The following is an 18,837-nucleotide window of genomic DNA, read 5'->3' as shown; positions in this document are numbered from 1 at the left end:
TATGTGATTTTTATATGATGTTGTGCATTATCTAAATTTTTGTGTGCGTGTGTGTGTTTGTATGTTTTACCCAGGGCTGACTTGGCGGCAGCAGAAGCTACTCTGGGGTCAACAACAGAGGCCAGGAAGGCAACTGTGCTCATGACCGGGTTTCCTGCTTGGCTGAATGGGGCAGGTTGGAAGGCCAGGGGGCCAAGAGGTGACCCCTCTTCCAGATATGGGTCCTCGATTGGCAATCGTAAGAAGTGCAGGATACACTCATCCTGTGTCCGACTACCCACATGCTCAGACACTTTATTCCAGTCATCTTTGTGCATTTCTAAACCCTACACACAACACAGAGAAAGAACATTTAATTAGAGAGAATAGCACAGTCCAGGGCCTTGAATGGTCCCTGAGTTGTTCCTGAACATCCTAAACCTTTTGCCACCTGAGGGTGACTTATTGTTTGACCTGATGGTCTTAGGATCTGTAGTTGTTCAAGAAAGCCCAAAGAGACGTTCCAGACTAAAATCTTTCTTAAATAGTCACTGAGCTAATTGGACTGATTTTCTGAATGCTGTTTTTATGCTAATATAAGTTTATGTGCAGACAGAGAGAAGCTACCAACTGTAGTCAAATAATATAACAAATGAGGACTAAACAGGCTTTAGCCTTGGATAAAAAAGATTGTAAAACCTAAAATCATTAAGTGGATGTACAATTGAAAAAACTGTACAGTGTAATTTAGAAATGTCCTCTATTTTGAAAGAAAACAATTGTTTTGTCCATCAAATTGATTAAAATAATATCAGCTTGATCAAAACAGTCCAGACATTGTGCATGTTGCAAATATCTCTGTTGGCTGGTAACAGCTGTTAATGATAGAATATCTGCATACACGAAGACAGTCCTATAATCAGCAACTTCTCGAGTTCCAGTGGAATGCTGACAAGACTCAGCATGAAATGTACCAGAGAGTCACCACAGCCACCACCACTGTAACAGCTAAAGCTTCAGGGATCTTCAAATTGACCAGTAGCATTATAATGGACATGCAATGTACCCCATGCCACTGGACAAAAAACGAATCTGCACTGTCCAGGACCTTTTTTTTCTTTTCATAGACAAATCATCACCAACCCTGCACTGACACCAATTGTTGGCTAACTACCCTGTAAGGGGGTCTCTCTCTGACTCATTCCGGGTGACCTTGTTTCTTGTTTGGAGTTTTTTATGTGGAGTTTTTCCTTGTGTGCAATTGGCCAAGTGTAGGTGGGTGTCAACTGTAGGGTCTGTCAAAGCCAATGGGACATGCTGTATGTGATTATGGAAATTTATAAGAAATAAATGTTGTTGTTGTTGATTATGTTGATGCGGTGTCCACAAAGTCAATGTGTATCTCTTAATTGATTATTAGAAATCCCCATTCTGCAAGGCTGAAAATATTGATTAAACAAGCAATAAAACTGGCCAAAGTCAGACTAGTTGTGTATCTCATACATCAGCAAAAGTGGGTTCAATTGCTACTTCTTTGTCAATTACTATTTCATATTATTTTAGTAATCATTTTAATATATGTTTAATTTTGAATGTATGTGGGTTTAATTCTAAATAAATTCAAACATGATTCAATGATATATATTGTACAATCGTTCCACTCCGGAAAATTAACATTTCTAACAAATCATTGCTATCCCAGAACTAAACTTCTTTTGACAACTGTAGCTGAATACTACTAACTAAATGGTAGACATGAAGCTTGCATTGTGATTGTGTGTATACCACCTCCAACAGAAGTAGTGTCTCTTGCTCAGTCCACTCTCGTGTAGAGCTGCCTGCATTTTTATTCTGTGAGACAGAAAATGGAAGGGTTAACATTCCCATTGCTGATCTGATTTCCGTCAATTATTTCATAAGCACTTATTTTCTGCTTTTTGAGAGGAGATATGTTTTGGAAGCAAGACCTAGCACACATTCAGTCAGTGTGATGTTTTGGACAATGTTCTGTTAGGAAACCTTTAAAACAGATTTCACATGGATCCATTTCACTCTACCTACCTAAACATTGTTGCTAAAAAAGTACACTTTGAGGAAATGGTATTTTCTGATTGCAGTGACCTTTTTCAGTAGGAGGATGTGCCCTACCACTAGGGATTACTTGATGATTTTTTTCAGTGGTGGCCTAGTGGTTAAGGAAGCGGCCCTGTAATCGGAAGGTTGCCGATTCAAATCCCGATCCGCCAAGGTGCCACTGAGGTGCCACTGAGCAAAGCACACACACACACACACACACACACACACACACAGCTCCCTGGGCGCCTGTCATGGCTGCTCACTGCTCACAAAGGGTGATGTGTTAAAAGGGGACACATTTTGTTGTGTGCACTGTGTGCTGTGCTGTGTTTCACAATGACAATAACTTCACTTTCGAATATACTTGATGTATTGTGCATGCTTTTTCCCTTGCAGTGTGATATGGTTGAATTAATATTTTTAAAATGTTGTGATATTTAGGCTATATCACCCAGTCCTACCTGACACAACAAAAATAGGTTAAAAAATGTAATGATTTGAGGAACAAAACAAATTTGAAGGGTCTCTGAGATTTGTTACATTGCTGATATTCACAGGTGCTGTATGTTTAAAATCTCAGTTACTCTGAATAGTTAAGTGAAGAGAAGATGAACTGATGAACAAAAGACAAAGTCAAAGATGACACATTTGTTAAGATTAATGTATCATTTTGGTTTTGTTAAATTATGGAAGAAACATCATACATAGTTTAGGCACAACCTATACATTTAAGTTGTCAGACACCTTTGACCAAGGTTCATTCAATCTTAAGTACATCAAAATTCTAAGAATGGTGTGGTTTTGCTACTACCCTCAGGATTCAACCTGAATTAGCAAAGGGGGTTTCCTAAACCAGATAGGAGCTGTAAGCATAAATGCACACTGCACCAATGTGAAAAAAATACAAAGCTATATCCTTTTAATTTAAGAGTGTGAAGCAGATATGTGCACCTTCACACACAATTGTTTTATGAACAATTATATGCAATAGTCACATTTGTACATGACTAGGGTAGCCCAAAATACAGCACATCACATCTATTACATTACATTTGACAACTGATATACCAGCATCAAAATGACTAAAAAATAAATATGACCTATTCACATATGTGTGAGTGAAGCAGACTGAATTGTTTATATTGCAGCATATGTATTATTATGTTTGTGCTTTTGAAAACGTACCACCCTGTACCTTTTTAAACATACTGCAGCTATAGATAATCGCAACGACTCTAGGCATACCATTAGATTCCAGAATAACCAGATTTGATGAGTGTGATGCCCAGGCTTGAAATTGATTACTACAATTATAAGTTACTCTAATGAAAATGTAATTGTAGAACAACGATTTCTGTCATATCCTGACCAGACTTTCATGTTCATTGCTATCCCCACTGTGTCTAGTCTACATCCAGTCATTGTATTTTACTGTGTTTTTACGTGAGTGTCCATGTGCCCTGTTTTGTGACCAACTAGATTCTGTTTTTGGTTATCCTGCAAATGTGTCATTTTTTTTTTTTCAGCTTGTAACTCATTACTCCCCAACACTGGTGATCCAACAGCAATTTCATTACTTTACTTAGCAGACGCTTTTATCTAAAGCGACAAACAAGAGGACGACACCAGCAATTCTCATCAATTTCTATAGATTGGAGTTTATTGTGGAAGTGTAAGAATTTTTTTTTTTTTGTGCAGTGTGTGAATGTGCGTGTGTAAGTGTTAGATTCGTCTGAAATACTTTTTGAACAAGTGGGTTTTCAACTGCTTCTTAAAGGTGGTAGTAGACTCTGCTAGTCGAATGGAGCAGGGCAAGTTCTTCCACCAGCCAGGGACAACATCTACAAAAGTTATGAGAATGACACAAATACTGGTTTTCAAAAAGTTTTCTGCTTTAGTGTTTTTAGATATTTTTTTCAGTTGTTTCTGCTGTGTATTGAAGTATAATTACAAGCACATCAGGTTTATGCAAAGTCAATGTTTGCAGTATTGGTCCTATTTTTCATGACCTCTGCAATTTTCCAAGGCATGCTGTCTATAAACTTCTGGGCCAAATCTTGACTGATGGCATCATGCTGGAACAGGCATTTTTTCTTTTACCAACCTGTTTTTGGATGGTTAGGAGAAGTTCCTTTACCATTCTTTATTCATGACTGTGTTTTCAGGCAAAATTGTGAGTGAGCCCCACACATGAATGGTCTCAAGATGCTTTACTGTTGGGTGTGTAGCGCTAACCTTTTTTTCTAAGGACAATAATTTTTCCAGATGCCCCAAACAATCTGAAAGGGGCTTCATCAGAGAAAATGTCTTTACCCCAGACCTCAGCAGTCCAATCCCTGTACTTTTGGCAGAATATTAGTCTGTCCTTTGTTTTTCTTTAAGAGAAGTGGTTTCTTTGCTGCCCTTCTTGACAACAGGCCATTCTCAAAAAGTCTTCGCCTCAATGTGTGTGCAGATACACTCACACCTGCCTGCTGCTATTCCTGAGCAAGCTCTGCATTGGTGGTACCCCGATCGCACACCTGAATCATCTTTAGCTGACAGTCCTGGCACATGCTGGACATTCTTGGGACCCTTGAAGCCTTCTTTACAACACTTAAACCTTTCTCCTTGAAGTTTTTGATGATCCCAGTGGGCATAAAGGGCACCCAGGGAGCAGTGTATAGGGATGATACTTGATGCCTAGTGGCACCTCAGGGGGACTATGGCGGTTCGTGATTCAAGGCCACCACTGACCCCAGTGTTTTGCGTCATTCTCAAAACTTTTGGCCACAACTGTATCTTTCATGCAGGTCTTCTGTTGACAAACAAAATGTAGAACCATTACTGCCCATTCAGGTCAAACATGTGGGGTCATTCATAAGACCAATTCTGAATGTTTTACATGCAGCCATAATAGATCCATGTTGTAGCGAGCAGTGACACCTGAACTAATATGATCTTCATGACAAAGTTATAAGATGAAAACCTGCATACTAGTCCAATTATTTTGCATCTGAATTTGAAACAAGCCTGGTGCATTCTAGAAGTCATGTGGATAAAGAATAAATGATTGGAGAAAAAGTGATGCCTAATTCAGAGGAAAAGAAAAAATCTCCAATACCTCGTAATTTTAATTATAAGGCCTTTGGTGATGATTTTACAATCTGCTCACTATACTTTTTCCAATAACAACGTTAGCAGTATTATAGAAAAGGCAGTGTATGGTGCATACTTTAACAGGCCCACTCTTCTTGCTGTAAATATCTGTTCTCAGGCCAAAGTTGTGTAAATCAACTGGTTTATCCTTCATCTTCTCTGGGAAGGACAGCATCTGCTGGGTGGAGGGTGGCTGAAGAGGGTAGACACATGTGTTCAGATTTATATTAGTGTCTGGGTACAATATGTATTGTTTGTATCCCCACATATGTAAAGTGCATACCTGTGTTTTGGGCTGTAATGGGGTCAGGCTGGAGGGCGTGTCTGCCAGAACATGGAAATGTGAAGTCGGAGGGGGTCCCATGGGTGTTGGGCGGCTCTCTGAATCTACTTGATAATTAATCAATCCCCACTGCTCCAAAAATGCATGTACCCTGCAACAAACATAAACATGCAGGGCTCTATTTTCTGGAACAACAGCCTTTTCATCTTCTTTATTGCTGTCATTAATTCCTCTGTGCTAATTTTCAGCACCTCCTGGTTCACATCCTCTACCTCATCCAACCATTTATCTCTCCCATTTTTCATCATTCCTCTGCTGTTTATCAGCACTCTTTTTATCAGCATACTCTCCCTGCTTGTTAGCACGTTTCTACAGTTATTCCCCTAAACATAATTCCCAGGTCTGTCCCTCTGCCTAGCCAAATGGTACAGATCCTTTTCTCCCTCCTTTAGTGTCCAAACTCACAATGCACCTGAGCTTCTGCCTTCACCTCCTCTCTCTTCGCCTGATGGTTCATTTCCTTGTACCCTTCTTGAACACCTCTTCTGGATCGACGACAACATTTATGTCTTATATAGCCCAAAATCATGTATGTTTCAATTTTCCTCTCCTGTTCTTCCTCATTCCACCACCAGGTTTCCTAGTCCTCTTTACTCCCTCACCACATCTGGTAACTCGTCCCTGCCACACAGTCAAGTACTAGTCGAGCAGTGATGGAGGATCTCAGAGACTGAGGTGCTGAGCAAGGAGTGAGACCTGAGGTCTTCCTGGATTTGTAAGCAAGCATCAGTATGTTCAATCTCATCTGATTAATCTAATAATCTCTTTTGTAACACTTTTATGAATATCCAAAATAACTGACTGAAGGTTAAGAACAATCTCTATACAGGGAGTTCTGCACTGGAATGTGGGAACTGATTATGGGGCGATTTGGTTACAAATTGTGAGCATAACCCAATATTGGTACTTTAAGCTATAAAAATTCTACAGCATTTTAAATAGATTATATTAACATATAACAATATATTTGATCTCATTATCAGGATAACACTGAATATGACTATATTTGCCTTTATACACTACCTTTGAAAATTCCCTTTCACCTGACAAATTGTATAATGACACGATCAAATACATTTCAAAAAGACAAAAGTTTGTTTGTAGCATGCTTTGAAGCATTATCAGACTTTCAGTTCAACAGAGTTAACATACAATGAGTCGATTAATGCGGCAACAACTTTCAGCCAGTAACAGCCCTCAGGAAACCAAACAGACATCACATTCATGCAATCTACTCATTTACACTGTTATACTACTATTAATATGCTGTTGTGTATGCTACAAAACAAGTAATTTAGTTCTCACCTCATGATGGCACACACATCTCCTGCCAAGTTCCTGCGACAAGCCGTAGACGTTAAGTATTCCTGCGGGTTCAGCCGATATGTGTCGATCATGAAGTTGCGATAGGCCAGGTAACTAAGAAAACAGATATGGGTGAGGTCGGTGCCTAGATAAACTGTGTTTCCTGTCTTGTCTTTTTTTCACAGTGATGATACATAAAACGTACACAGCAGGGGTGTCCATGATACATTCAGCGTGTGCGAACAGGGTTTGACAAAAAAAATCTACTATGGATTGGTAATGCCAAGTATTCGGCAGGTGGGTGAGTAACATTACTAGATGAATCATCAGAGAAGCAAAGCACTCCTACAAGATTAGGATCAAGGAACACTTTGATAACTAAAGCCAATCAATCATGGACTACAAAAGTAAAAACAATTGTCCATCCGGCTGAGATGATTTTAATCACTTCTTTCCATGGCTCGACAAGGACACCAACCAACAGCACACTATATTGCAGAAGGCCTCCATGAGTGTCCTAGTTCTCAGTGCACATGAGGTGAGGGGAGCTTCTCTGGTACAGGCCACTTTGAAGGAGCAGTGTGGACTAGCGGGTAAGAAAGCGGACCCTTAATCAGAAGGTTGCTGGTTTGAATCCCTGAACTGCTAAGGTGTCACTAAGGTGACAATGATAAGATATGATAAGATCAACCTTTATTAGTCCCACAAGTGGGAAATTGCAATTGTCACGGCAGAAAGTGGATTGAAGCAGAAGGTAATAGCAGCAAAAAACAGAGGTAATAGCAGCACAAAAAATGTAAACAATTTACAATTTAACAAAATGTACCAAAGTGTGTTTGTTTGTCTGTGCGTGTGAGGTCTTTGTTATAGAGTCTGACAGCGGTTGGAAGAAAAGACCTTCTGAACCTCTCCTTCCCACATCATGGGGGCAGTAGCCTGCCACTGAAGGAGCTGCTCAGTGCTGTCAGAGTTTCCTGCATGGGGTGGGAGATGACAGGGGGATGACAGCTTAGCCACCATTCTCCTGTCACTCACCACCTCCACTGGGTCCAGAGGGCATCCTAGAACAGAGCTGGCCTTCCAGATCATCCTGTTCAGCCTCTTCCTGTCCCCAGTGGAGATGCTGCTGCCCCAGCAGACCACACTGTGAAAGATGGCTGATGCCACTTCAGAGTCATTTAGGAATGGCCCCTGTACTCCAAAAGACCTGAGCCTCCGCAGCAGGTACAGCCTGCTCTGCCCTTTTTCATAAAGTGCATTAGTGTTATGAGTCCAGTCCAGTTTATTGTTCAGGTGAACACCAAGGTACTTGTAGCTCTCCACAGTCTCAATGGCCATACCCTGGATGTTCAGTGGTTTCAGTGGAGGATGTTTGTGCCTGCGGAAGTCTACCAGCAGCTCTTTGCTGTATTTACAACATGCTGGACCTGGTGGTGGCAAATTCCTATGTTTTGTACAGGGTGGGAAGGCAAAAGAATATTGCAGCAATGGAGACAGATATGAAGGCTGCTGCTGTGCCAGGACTTGTATGGACAACTCAGTACCAGGTACAACAGAACTGCACCAGAAATCGCAGCAGGTTTACCTGTGAAAAGTGGTACAAACTCACTTGCACCAATTGCTGGGACATTTGTCACTGGGTCTGCAAATGCTGCTAAATTTGAAACACTCAATTTTTTTAATAAATAAAACAGACTTGTGTTTCCATATATTTTGTGAACGTTTGTCTTTCTTATTTGCAGGTCAGTCAGTGTGTGGGATATTTTGTATAGATATGGCAGACTTTTGTGAAGCCTTCCATTTCATACACAGAGGTTTGGCCTGCCTTCGATTTGAGCTATTCTGAGTGAAAAAACTAAAATGTGCCAGGCCTCAGAGGTAATGGGTTCTTCAGGTAATGGGGGGATGGGGAGTGACACATTCCAATGGGCCAGCCAGTTACAAATGAATGGGAGCCAATTGTTGGTGATTGAGTTCTTAGTTTCAAATCAAGGGGCCATTTGGCCTACCTATGGTAGGACTGAGGGGGTCAGAAAAACCTGGGAGTTCTAGCTCATATATATTTCTTATGATCATCATTGAGATGGCTCTACACCTTGATTTGAGTCCAGCTCTGTTTGATTATGCTAATTAGACTTGATTAGGAAAGACACACCTCTATCTATATAAAACCTTACAGCTCTATATAAAACCTTACAATGCATGTCAGAGCAAATAAGAATCATGAGGTCAAAATAACTGCCTGAAGAGCAGAGACAGAATTGTGGCAAGGTACAGATCTGGCCAAGATTACAAAAAAGAGCACAGTTGCCTTCATAATCCTTAAATGCAAGATATTTGGGACAACCAGAACCCTTCCTATCGGGAGAGAAGAGCCTTGGTGAGAGAGGTAAAGAAGAACTCAAAGATGGAGATGGGAGAAAGTTGTAGAAATTCAACCATCACTACAAGCCCTCTAAAAGTCGGGGCTTTATGGCATAGTGGCCTGATGGAACCATCTCCTCAGTACACATAAAAGCCTGAAGAACTCCATGGTGAGATGTGTGGAGAAAACCAGGCACTGCTCATAATGTTCTCATTCAATGTTCCTTCTCATTCTTCTCTCCTCATTTATTTTCATGACCATTTACATTGATCTATTCTCACTGAAGGCATCAAAACTATGAATTAACAAATGTGGAGTTATGTACTTAACAAAAAATGGAGACCTGGCCTCCACAGTCACTGGACCTGAACCCAATTGAGATGGTTTGGGGTGAGCTGGACCGCAGAATGAAGTCAAAGGGCCAACAAGTGCTAAACACCACTGGGAACTCCTTCAAGACTGTTGGAAAACCATTTCAGGTAACTACCTCTTGAAGCTTGTGGCAATAGTGTGCAAAGCAGTAATCAGAGAAACGGGTCGCTATTTTGAAAAAACTACAATATAAAACATGTTTTCAGTTATTTCACCTTTTTTGTTATGTACATAACTCCATGTGTTCATTCATAGCTTTGATGCTTTTGATGCAAGTGAGAATCTTCCAATGTAAATGGTCATGAAAATAAAGAAAACACACTGAATGAGAAGGTGTTTCCAGACTTTTGGCCTGTACTGTAAATCGCTGGTTGTCAGAGTGGTGTCCAAAAATGTAGTGGATCCTAACCGGTCTGGCTTCAGAACAGCTCATTCTACTGAGACGGCCCTTCTGGCTGTTTCTGAGAAGCTACATGCGGCCAGATTGGCAAAACTGTCATCAGTTCTTATTCTCCTTGATCTCTCTGCAGCATTCAACACAGTTAACCACAAGACTCTCTTGTCTATCCTAAAGAGGCTAGGAATTTGAGGCTCAGCATGGCAGTGGTTTGCTTCCTACTTTGATGAGCAATCTTACCAAATGACTTGGAAAGGATCCACCTCTGCCTCAGATTCTCCACTGGCGTCCCTCAAGGCTCAGTACTCGGCCCTCTCCTTTTCTCCCTCGACACAAGATCACTTGGTGAGGTAATTTCCTCACATGGGTTATCCTACCAATGCTATGCGTCTGCCAAATGCCTTAAATGTAAATGTAATGAGTGGGTTTTATTAATAACTGGCCTACATTTAGGGGGAAGCCTGGTCCTTTTGGTTGAGAAGGCATCCAATCAGTTATCTAAAAATCTGTCTGTTCCCCAGGCTGGGCGCGGTGGGTTTCAGCAACTTATTACTCGTGACAACCATTTCTACTGAACGTACCACCAGCACCTCCGATATAAGAATAGGATTATTAAATCATAGACCTCTCACACATAAAGTCCTCTTTGTTAATTAAATTATTACAGATCAGGAGTTTGATGTTTTATGATACTAGGGGTGGTAGTTGCCTAGTGGGTAACAGAAGACCCGAGTTAGAATCCCACTTACTACCATTGTGTCCCTGAGCAAGGGGAGCAAGGGGAGAGTCTCTCCAGGGAGACTGTCCCTGTAACTACTGATTGTAAGTCACTCTGGATAAGGGCGTCTGATAAATGCTGTAAATGTAAATGTTGATGTGCTGTGCCTGACCAAAACTTGAAAACATATAAACAAAACAAAACTTGAAAACAAAACAAATTTGTAGCATTAAACAAGCCCTCCTGGATACAGCTACTGTGTGTACACTAACCTCGCTTAAGTGGAAGAGGAGGTGGCGTCGGAGTAATTTACTGAGGGTAATGATAACCTCTGTATTACACATAAACCCGGACATGGATTTAATTCTTTTGAAATTCTCTATACCAACATAACCCATGTAGTCCATTGATTTTTATTTATAGACCCCCTGGACCTTAATGAATTAACAGACTTTGTTTCCAAACTGGTTGGATCTGTGGATAGAGCCTTAATTGTCAGCTACTTTAACATCCACTGTGCCAAGTTAGACAACTCTCTAAGAACAGCATTCCTCTCTATGCTAGATTCAGTCAGAGTTACACAAATATGATAGGACATACATACATAGAAGACATAGTCACTCTTCCCCAGTCACAGATCATTCCCTTATTGCTTTTAAAATATGTCTTAGACACAATAAAATCGACTTCCCACAACTTTCTTTTTAATAGACAAGATCAAAAATAATCTCAGATTCCTGTTTAATTATGTAGCCAAATTACCCAGGAATAAGACCGATACGGATACTATCACTCAATATCATCATAGTAGCAAGAATTTTATGAATCTTTAATACTAAAATAGTAATGAATAGACATATGGTTAAAAGCAGAAAATAATCTTGAAATAGCAGACCACCGATTAGAATGCTTCAACTTTCTTAAAGAGCATGAATTTATTAAACTAATCTTATCATCAAATCAATGTACTTGTGTATTAGATCCGCTTCCTACAAGGGTGGTAGTAGCCTAATGGGAAACACACTCGCCTATAAACCAGAAGACCCAGGTTCTAATCCCGATTACTACCATTGGGTCCCTGAGCAAGACACTTAACCCTAAATTGCTCCAGAGGGGACTGTCACTGTAAGTCGCTCTGGATAAGGGCGTCTGATAAATGGCGTAAATGTAAATGTTTCCTTAGACAAGTAGCACCCAATGTTATAAAATTATTAATTCATTGCTTAGCACCAGCCACATACAAAGTTCGTTCAAGGTAGCAGTCATTAGACCCCTGAGGAATAAACGTATCTTCATCACAATCATCTTTTGAAATATAGATCAAACCTTGTTTATATTGAACATTTTTGAAGAAGTAGCCCAGCAGCTGTGCGTGTACCCAGACAGCAACAACACTCATGAAGTATATCAACCGGGATTGAGACCTCATCATAGCACTGACACCGCACTGGTTAAAGTGGTTAATTAGCTGCTGTTGGCCTCTGATCAGGGCTGAATCTCGTGCAGCATTTGACACTATTGATCAAACAATTCTCCTTGACAGATTCAAGAATATTGTTGGGATTAAAGGAATAGCCCTTGTATGGTTCAGATCATATATCAGTTTGTGGACATTAATGGCGATTTGTCTTCACATCGTAAAGTAGAGTTTGGTGTTCCACAAGGTTCCGTCCTAGGTCTGTTGCTATTTTTTTAATACATGTCACCTTTAGGTAACGTCATTCGCAAACACAGTATTAGCTTTCACTGTTAGGCTGACAACACACAGTTTTATTGCTGCAACGTATTATTGTCTGGATGTTCTAGTAGGCATGAGTAAACTCAAGCTAGTTCAAAATACTGCAGCCAGAGTTCTAAATGGTCTTGCTCCGCAGTACCTGAGTGAACTCTTAGTTATTTACAATCCACCATGCCCACTGCGTTCGAAGGGTGTGGGGTCACTACTGGTACCCAAAGTACAGAAGGTCACAGCTGGGAGCAGATCCTTGTTATATAGAGCTCCGCAGCTGTGGAATGGCTTGCCGGTCAGTATTCGGGACACATTCTCAGTATTTGAATCTAAACTGAAAACACATCTGTTTACTCTGGTCTTCTGTTGAAATCTCAGACACGGTGTCAATTAAGTCTACTTGATTACGCATTCACTTAGTCAAGCACAGACAGTGTTAAATTCACATTAGTTCTAGTTAGGGTACCGGACCATTGTTGCACAAATATACCACTATAGCCGCATATTTCTGTGCCATGTACAACCGTCTGTTGCTAATTCTGTTTGTTCTCTCTGAGGCACTTAATCAAACACGCAGACCACCTGCAGACTCCAGTGACGAAACCACCAGATGAGTCCTAGTCCTAAGTATGGAACGTAACAGAGGATCACCACAGCCACCACCACTGTAACAGTTAAAGCATCATGGATCTTCAAATTGACCAGTACCATGGACAGACAATGTACACCATGACACTGGAGTAAACAACTACTCTGCACTGTCCAGTAGCTCCAAACATTGACAGATGCTCTATACTGCACTTTGGACTTTTCCACCTCTACAACTGTAGGTCTCTACAACTTTTTCCTCTTCTTGGACAACTAATCACAAACCCTGCACTGACACCAATTGCAGTCTCATTCTACCTCGGAAGGGGGTCCCTCTCTGTATCATTCAGCTTTTCCTTGTGTGCAGAAGGGTCAAGTGTATGGGGTGTCAACTGTAGGGCCTGTCAAAGCCAACTGAGACATACTGTTTGTGATTATGGGCTATATAAGAAATAAATGTTGTTGTCGTTTTGTCTTATAAGTGGGGCAAGAATCTGGAAAAGAGATGGAAACAAGAAGAATACCAATGTAGACATAACAACTGAAGGAAACGCAACCTGCGGGGCTAGCGCTCCCTCTGAGTTGGCAAGTTTTCAAGTTTTTTAGAAGAGATATGGGCCTTCCAACAAGACATGAAAGTACAATTAGATTACATAAAAACTGAGATTACCAACGCTAATTTTAAAATAGCGGAAGCAAAGAAAAAAAAAATTAACTGGTGGCAGATCATATACAAAGCTTGGAACGGGTAATCAGTAAGATGATCAAATTGATAAATCAGAAAGAAAGTTAAATACTGGATCAGGAAGGGAGGTCATGGTGAAAAAAATTAAGGATGTACAATGTTCCAGAAGGAGCAGGAATGGCATCTGTGGTGACATTTGTGGAAAAGACGCTGCAAGACACGCTGGAAATACATCCGACCACTAAGCTTGATATCAAGAGAGCACACCGTGCACTCGCCCCGAGATCCAAGAACAGGCTTTTGCATTCGGTAAATGCATTGGATATACTCTACTTTATAGAGGACTTGTGGGGGCCCTCAGCCTGAAATTAGAATTGGCTTTCCCCCCCAGCCAGATGTTCTCTCTGGCCTAGCCCAGGGTCTTCTGTTTGAGGCCCCTATCTTGGAATCACAGTATTTTTGTTAAATCGTTCAAATATTTATTTTTTGTTCAGGGAGCAGAACAGTTCTGTTTGATCTTACATATATAGGTGATGCATAAATGTAAATACAAATCGTCAGTCGAAAGATAAAGTTTTAATGTAAATGGGCTGTTGAATCCAATTAAGAGCAGTAAAATTCTAACAAAAATTAGAAACTAAAGAGAGTGGGCTTTACAGATGTTTTTTTTTCACCTCATATAAATCAGGACAGAAGTAGCAATTCTTATTTCAAACAAGTTAAAAGATATTTTCAATTGGGGGATAAAGAGGGCAGATATATTTTAATAAGGGGCAATATAGATGGAATTCCAGTCACTCTCTTCAATATAAATACACCTCCTGGAAGCGATTTTGGTTTCTTTAAGAAAATTATAAACATAATGGTAACAAAAACAGAAGATTATCTAATATGTGGGGGAGACCTGAATATTCATTTACAACCAAAGTTTGACACATCCAGTGGCAAAAGTTCAGTAACACAGTCCCTACATAAAAAGTATTCTCAATTACTGTTTTTATGGAACAAATAAAAAATAAATAATTTTCGTACTAGAATTTAATGATAACAAAATTTAATGGTTTTGACCACTGAGCTGATCTGTGTATCAAATTTGCTGTCTAGTCTAACGGCCATATTTTCTGCTGCATGTGTCAAGTGACTTTTATTTTTAACTCTATTTAACTTTATCACTCCAAACAACATGACCTCTGTCTTTTTTCATTAAAATGTAAAAAAATCAGTGACATCCATGCCTTAATTTCAATGAATTTGCAGAATATGCATTTTCTTGTTTTAGTGGCATATAGATTTGACTGTAGTCCGCATAGAAATGGAACGCAATGCCATATTTCCGAAGAATTGGACCTAGATTAAATAAGTAAGAAGATAAGAGGTCCAAGAATAGAAACTTGAGGCCTTACCACCACTCAAATGACCTTCATGGCCTGAAAACATGTGAAGCATTGCAGTTGCTTGGTGATTAGATATAAAAATGAGCACAAATGTATTTTTTTTTGTTCAGGCATGCGAGAACCAGTGGGTCAATTAAATTTTTTTCTGAAAAAAGGCAAACATGCCTTCATGGTTTGCGCTGAACATTGTGGTTGGTGAATGGTGTTGATGACATAATTTCCGAGAATGCATGCTCACTATAGTCCACTCTCCTCGCCGCACCTCTCTCCTCCTCATTTGCATTTAAAGCTACAAATACCGAAATTCTGAACAGCAGATTTTGGAATGAGGCTTTAAATATAGAATTAGGGTCCAATTAAGACAACTAAAAATAATAGGTGACATTTAATATGTCTTTACATATTAAAGTGGAGTTTGGCATTCCACAAGGTTCCATCTTAGGTCTTTTGCTATTTGCCGTATACATGTTACCTTTAGGTCACATTATGTAATCAAGGTATTAACTTTCACTGCTGTGCTGACAAAACACAGTTGTAATTATCAGCAATGCCAGATAAGAGGCAGCAGCTGAAAAGAACAGAAAATTGTCTGAAGGACATTTGACAGTGAATGCTCACCAACTTTGTTCTGTTAAATCCTGAAAAGACAGAAGCTCTCATACATGGACTTCATGCTACATCTTAAGCCTTAAGGAACTGATCTCAGTGTCTATTTTGACGAACGTCTCTCTTTTGATTCACATGAAGATAATATCACTAAGCTGCCATTCCTTCACATTAGAATTATTGCTAAGATAAGAAATATGATCTCAATGAAGAAAAGTCATGCCGCAGGAAGAGTTTTAACTAGAACTAGAAAATACAGCCACATCACCTCCATCTCACGTTTGCTGCGCTGGCTACCCATCAAATTTAGGATTTACTACAAAATCCTACTTTTGACATATAAAGCACTTAATGCTCTTGCCCCGCAATACCTGAGTTTACCAAAAATACAGAAGTACAGAACCAAAGTACAGAAAGTCATAGCTGAATACAGATCTTACTTTTTTTGAGTGAAACAGCTTGCCATTTGTTGCAAGATGCCCAGTGGTGGAGTTACAGGAGAAAGGTTGGTACAAGGTTCCAAAAATACTGCTTGTTTTTGTTTATTTTTTCTTTTTGTGATATAAAAAAAAGTGCCAGCAGTCCCATGTCTCGTCATTGTTCAGACATAGTCTCAGTGTTTAAATCTGACCTGAAAATACATCTTTTCTCTCTGGCCTTCAGTTAATACACAGTCACCTAGTCAAGCAGTGGATGGCCTAGTGGGTAAAGAAGCGGATCCATAATCTGAGCAAATTGCCACTGAGCAAAGCACACACTGCTCCTAAGGCACCTGTCATGGCATGACATTGTGTGTTTCACTGCAATGTTTCACAATGACAATAATTTCTCTTTCACTTTCATAAAAAGTTTTAAAATTACCTCAGTTTTGTTAATCACTCAGTTATCACTCAGAAAGGGGGTCCCTCTGTAAAATAGTTCTTCACAAAATTTCTTCCATTTTGTTTTTCTCCATGTGAATTTTTTTATGGAGTTGATCCTTGTGTCCAGACTTTCTAAGTATGACATTTACATTTACAGCATTTATCAGACACCCTTATCCAATGCGACTTACAATCAGTAGTTACAGGGACAGTCCCCCCCCTGGAGCAACTTAGGGTTAAGTGTCTTGCTCAGGGACACAATGGTAGTAAGTAGGGTATGAACCTGGGTCTTCTGTTTCATAGGTGAGTGTGTTACCCACTAGGCAACTACCACCCTATATGAGTATAAGAGGTATCATCTGTAGTGGTTGTTAAACCCATTGATACATGCTGCTTGTGATTTCGGGCTATACAAAATTGAATTGTTGTTGTTGTTGTTGTGTGACAAGTTCGTACCGAAGGCTTGCACAACACTTAACATGCAACCACCACCAGGTCAAAGACACAAATGCAAGAATTCGGTTCATATACACTTTTATCACATTTAGTCACATATCTTCCATAGACAATTTATACATTTAGATCACTTGTGTGTGTGTGTGTGTATGTGTGTGTAATTAATTATATATCTATTGTTTTTTTGACACCACTCCTGCATGAAGCTTTGAAAGCCATTTAAGCAATGATTTCTAAACTGTGCCCATTGCCTGGTACACATGACTCATTTCCAGGTTCCCTTATCATGCTCCCTTCGGCACGGATGGTGATCCTCACGGTGTAACCAGTGTCAGGTGCGGCCTGTCTCATCCGCTTCCCTTATTACGCCAGTGTGATCCAGAGTGCTACACAGCTGTTATGAAACACGTATCTTGAGGTGTTCCCGGTATCCCACATGCCTCTATACTGGTTTGTGTCAAGTGCTGTGCGTGTGTGTTTGTGCCATACAGGAGTGTGCACATCCACAAGGATTTTCCTGGGCTGTTTCACCTGAACCTGAACTGGGACATTCTCAGCACACAGTACAAGATTTAGGACTTGTGACTGCTATTCAGTGGGCAATGGTGAGGTCACAGTGAGTGAGTACACCCTGCAGTTTCATATCCTGGCCGAGGAGAGCGGCTGGGGAAAAGATGTGTTGCTCACCATGTTTTGTGACATCCAGTTGGAGATGGCGTGTAGAGATGCAGGGCGAAGCCTCAATGATGTCATTCAACTCGCCATCTCCCTGATCTTAGGGCTCTCTGAGCCTCCCCTCCTTTCATCCTAGCGACCTGGGGAGGAGCCACAGGACGGGAAGCTTGGAGAGCTCCATACCCATAAGCAATGCAAGTGGGTATCAAGCAGTGCGGCGTGGGTGTCAAGGGCACTGGTAAAGTGAGTGTCCCCAGCAGCCGATCCTCTGCGGGCAAGAGGAGAAGGTCCTCTGCTTTCCTGCTAATGAACAATTAATCGTGAATGTTACTGTGTGTGTCTAACTGCGTGTCTATCTCTGTCCCAGCTCTGGTACACTCCGGAGCCGCAAGTAATTATATCGCCCGGTCTACCTTTCGTATCCCCACCTGACCTCTGGATTCCCCGGTCTCAGTTCAAGCTCTGGGCGGGTGGATGTTAGGAGACAAACCCCTGTCCCTTGTCACATGTCCCCTAACTGTGAAGGTTCCCCGCACCATTCCAAACTTTTTTTTGTTTTGCCCCAGTCCAGGTTCCAGGGGAAACTCGGTTTCCCTGGTTATGCACACACAATCTGGTTGTGTATTTACTTGTTGTCTGAACCAATTATTACCGCAAATTCATCAAGAATTACAGTAACGTGGCAGCACCACTGACATCCCTGCTTGGAGGCCCACCGACAAAACTCCATTGGACTGGTACTACCAAAGGCATTCTGCTCCCTAAAGAAGTGGATTATTACAGCACCAGTCCTCCAAATGTCTGACCACACAAAACCTTTTATCGTGGAGGTAGATGCCTCTGAGATGGGACTGGAAGTAGTGCTGTCACAGTACCATGCCAGCCCCAGGAAGAAGCACCGATGTTCCTTCGTTTCACAAATTGACAAAGACCAAAATTAATTATGATGAGGGTATTCAGAATCCCTCGTTTTTGCTCTACAGGAAAGAATCCCTCCTGCTAATGAACAATTCATTGTGAATGTTAATGTGCGTCTAACTGACTGTCTGTTTCTGTTCCAGCACTGGTAGACTCCAGATTGCGGGTAATTTCATTCACCTGTGGGTGGTAGCCCGCGGTTAGGCTGACTGTGTCAAGTACATGGAATT

At 40.7% G+C, this 18,837-nt stretch overlaps 1 protein-coding gene across 2 annotated transcripts in view; it reads right to left on the bottom strand.

The window, feature by feature from the left end:
* The window catches only part of smarcc2 (SWI/SNF related BAF chromatin remodeling complex subunit C2), a 95,743-nt gene that overhangs the window by 33,275 nt on the left and 43,631 nt on the right, over positions 1–18,837 (bottom strand). The window contains exons 14-18 of one of the 2 annotated variants that reach the window (XM_028967207.1): positions 6,842–6,955; positions 5,477–5,627; positions 5,270–5,386; positions 1,768–1,830; positions 71–326 (exon numbers count right to left, since the gene is read on the bottom strand). In XM_028967207.1, coding sequence (XP_028823040.1) covers positions 71–326; positions 1,768–1,830; positions 5,270–5,386; positions 5,477–5,627; positions 6,842–6,955 — 701 coding nt within the window. Of the gene's footprint in view, positions 1–70; positions 327–1,767; positions 1,831–5,269; positions 5,628–6,841; positions 6,956–18,837 lie in introns of both variants that reach the window. The other variant, XM_028967206.1, reaches the window with a different exon arrangement.

The sequence above is a fragment of the Denticeps clupeoides genome, unplaced genomic scaffold (genome assembly GCF_900700375.1).
Source record: "Denticeps clupeoides unplaced genomic scaffold, fDenClu1.1, whole genome shotgun sequence".
Classification (NCBI taxonomy): Eukaryota; Metazoa; Chordata; class Actinopteri; order Clupeiformes; family Denticipitidae; genus Denticeps; species Denticeps clupeoides.
The sequence above is the reverse complement of the archived record's forward strand: the minus strand, read 5'-3'. Positions and strand labels throughout refer to the sequence as shown.